This window comes from Juglans regia, chromosome 2 (assembly GCF_001411555.2).
Source record: "Juglans regia cultivar Chandler chromosome 2, Walnut 2.0, whole genome shotgun sequence".
NCBI lineage: Eukaryota > Viridiplantae > Streptophyta > Magnoliopsida > Fagales > Juglandaceae > Juglans > Juglans regia.
Window position 1 is genome coordinate 36042069 of NC_049902.1, and position 1771 is coordinate 36043839.

The 1771-nt window shown below is 37.3% G+C and overlaps 1 protein-coding gene across 1 annotated transcript; it reads right to left on the reverse strand.

Annotated features, from left to right (window-relative positions):
- Nucleotides 1–650: 650 nt before the first annotated feature.
- Nucleotides 651–1073, reverse strand: LOC118347711. Its single transcript, XM_035687759.1, has one exon. The coding sequence runs from the start codon at nucleotides 1071–1073 to the stop codon at nucleotides 651–653; it is 423 nt and encodes a 140-aa protein (XP_035543652.1).
- Nucleotides 1074–1771: the final 698 nt, after the last annotated feature.

A 1771-nucleotide genomic window follows, 5' to 3' on the forward strand; every position in this document is an offset into this window, starting at 1 on the left:
AAGACCCAAATTTTTTCACATAATTTTTCGAATTAGTGAAATTAAGCTGTGATTTATGTTGTTTTTCTTCGAGATTAAATGGAAGCTTATAGAAAATTTTTTATATTAAAATTATTATTTTGCCTTTATATATAATCAATTAATTGGATAATTTATATTCTTATAACACGTCATTCACTTTAATTTTAATCATTACATTATGATTAGAGCTCATATATACGAAGTAGTGGAGTACTGACTCAGCAATTTCCATATTCCACTTGCTAAATGATCACTCAAATAATTGATAAGGAATTAATTATTCAGAGAAGATAAAAAAAAATTAAAAATTAAAAATGAAAAAGAAAGAAAGTGGTATTCACTGTGGACGAAAAATCTATGAAAAAGTGCCATGCATTGATCTGCTTCTGAGCCCCATTCCACCTCACTTCCTTTTTACTGTTTACAAAACGAAAGGCCAGTAGTTCTTACGACGTACGTTGACTACTTCACATATCCGATAATTCAGATCAGGAACAGATCAAAGCAAAGAAAGAGTCTTCCAATCTATCATTTTCATCCTCATCACCGCCACCATCACATGTACATACGTGTATTCCTCACTGCAGCTAGCTAGCTACCTAATTTACAGTTTTACACCTCGATATTTCTCAATTCACTTCAGGAATACTCTGCAGGGCAGGCCTCCAGGACCGTTGATGAGTCTCGTATCGATCGCTGACATTCATCAGCTGGGCCAAAACTTGATGCACAGTCAGATCCTTCATTTCCACACTACCCAGCAACTCCTCCAGCTGCTTCCTTGTGATCTTGATCTTCACCTCGGTAATTTTAGTGGTGGCAGTACTTGTTGCCGTTGCAGATGAAGAAGTAAAACCGCGGCCTCTGTCGTGTCCTAGAAGTCCCTTCTCTTCCACCTTCGAGGCCTTGTCGTCGCCGGCCATCTCATGACCGCGCTTATCCGGGCCAGCTGCATAAAGCAGGCCAAATTCATCGTTTGCCGGAGACCCCCAGTCGTCACCACCCCATTGAATGGAAGACTGATCATGACCATGCCGTAAGCAATTTCCCATGATATGATCTTTTGCTTATAATTTGTAATTATCTGTTATGTATATATTTTGGTTTTCCGTTTGTTTTGTGGAGATCGATGAATCAAGAGAGCAAGGTTTTGGAAATGGATATAAGGTGTGGCCTGTGGGTACTTTTACGTGTAGTATATATAGAGGGAAAAGGTGGGTGGTGATCTTAAAGAGAAATGGTATTATATATATATATATATATAAGGTAATTGGCCAGGGAAATTAGAGAAAGGGTCAAACATAATTTGTTGCCACGTGTAGATGACATGTCCTACGTGGGGCCGATTTGAGTTTGACCTCATCATGATTGATTTTCGGATTGATTCCAACTGATGAAAATGTTTTGTGATGACTTCCCACGTACGTAATTAGTAACAAATTAAGAGCCAGCCGTACGTGGTGGGCGCGCGATATAATTCGACGTGCATGGCGGCTTGGTTTGCCTTTGCTAGCTTTGAATTTCAATTCAAAAAATAATGTTCAATATTTAGGTTTTATCTTTGTCAGAATATATCATGACTTCATGGTCATGGTAATGCATATACGCAGGTTGCTTGAGCTAGCAGCTAGCTAGCTATAGCTTACATTTTATACATATTTTTCAATGGATTTATGGTTGTATTTTTCAGAGTTTTTTTTTTTTTTTTTAATGACAACATTTTTTTTTTATGAGAAATGCTACAGTATTT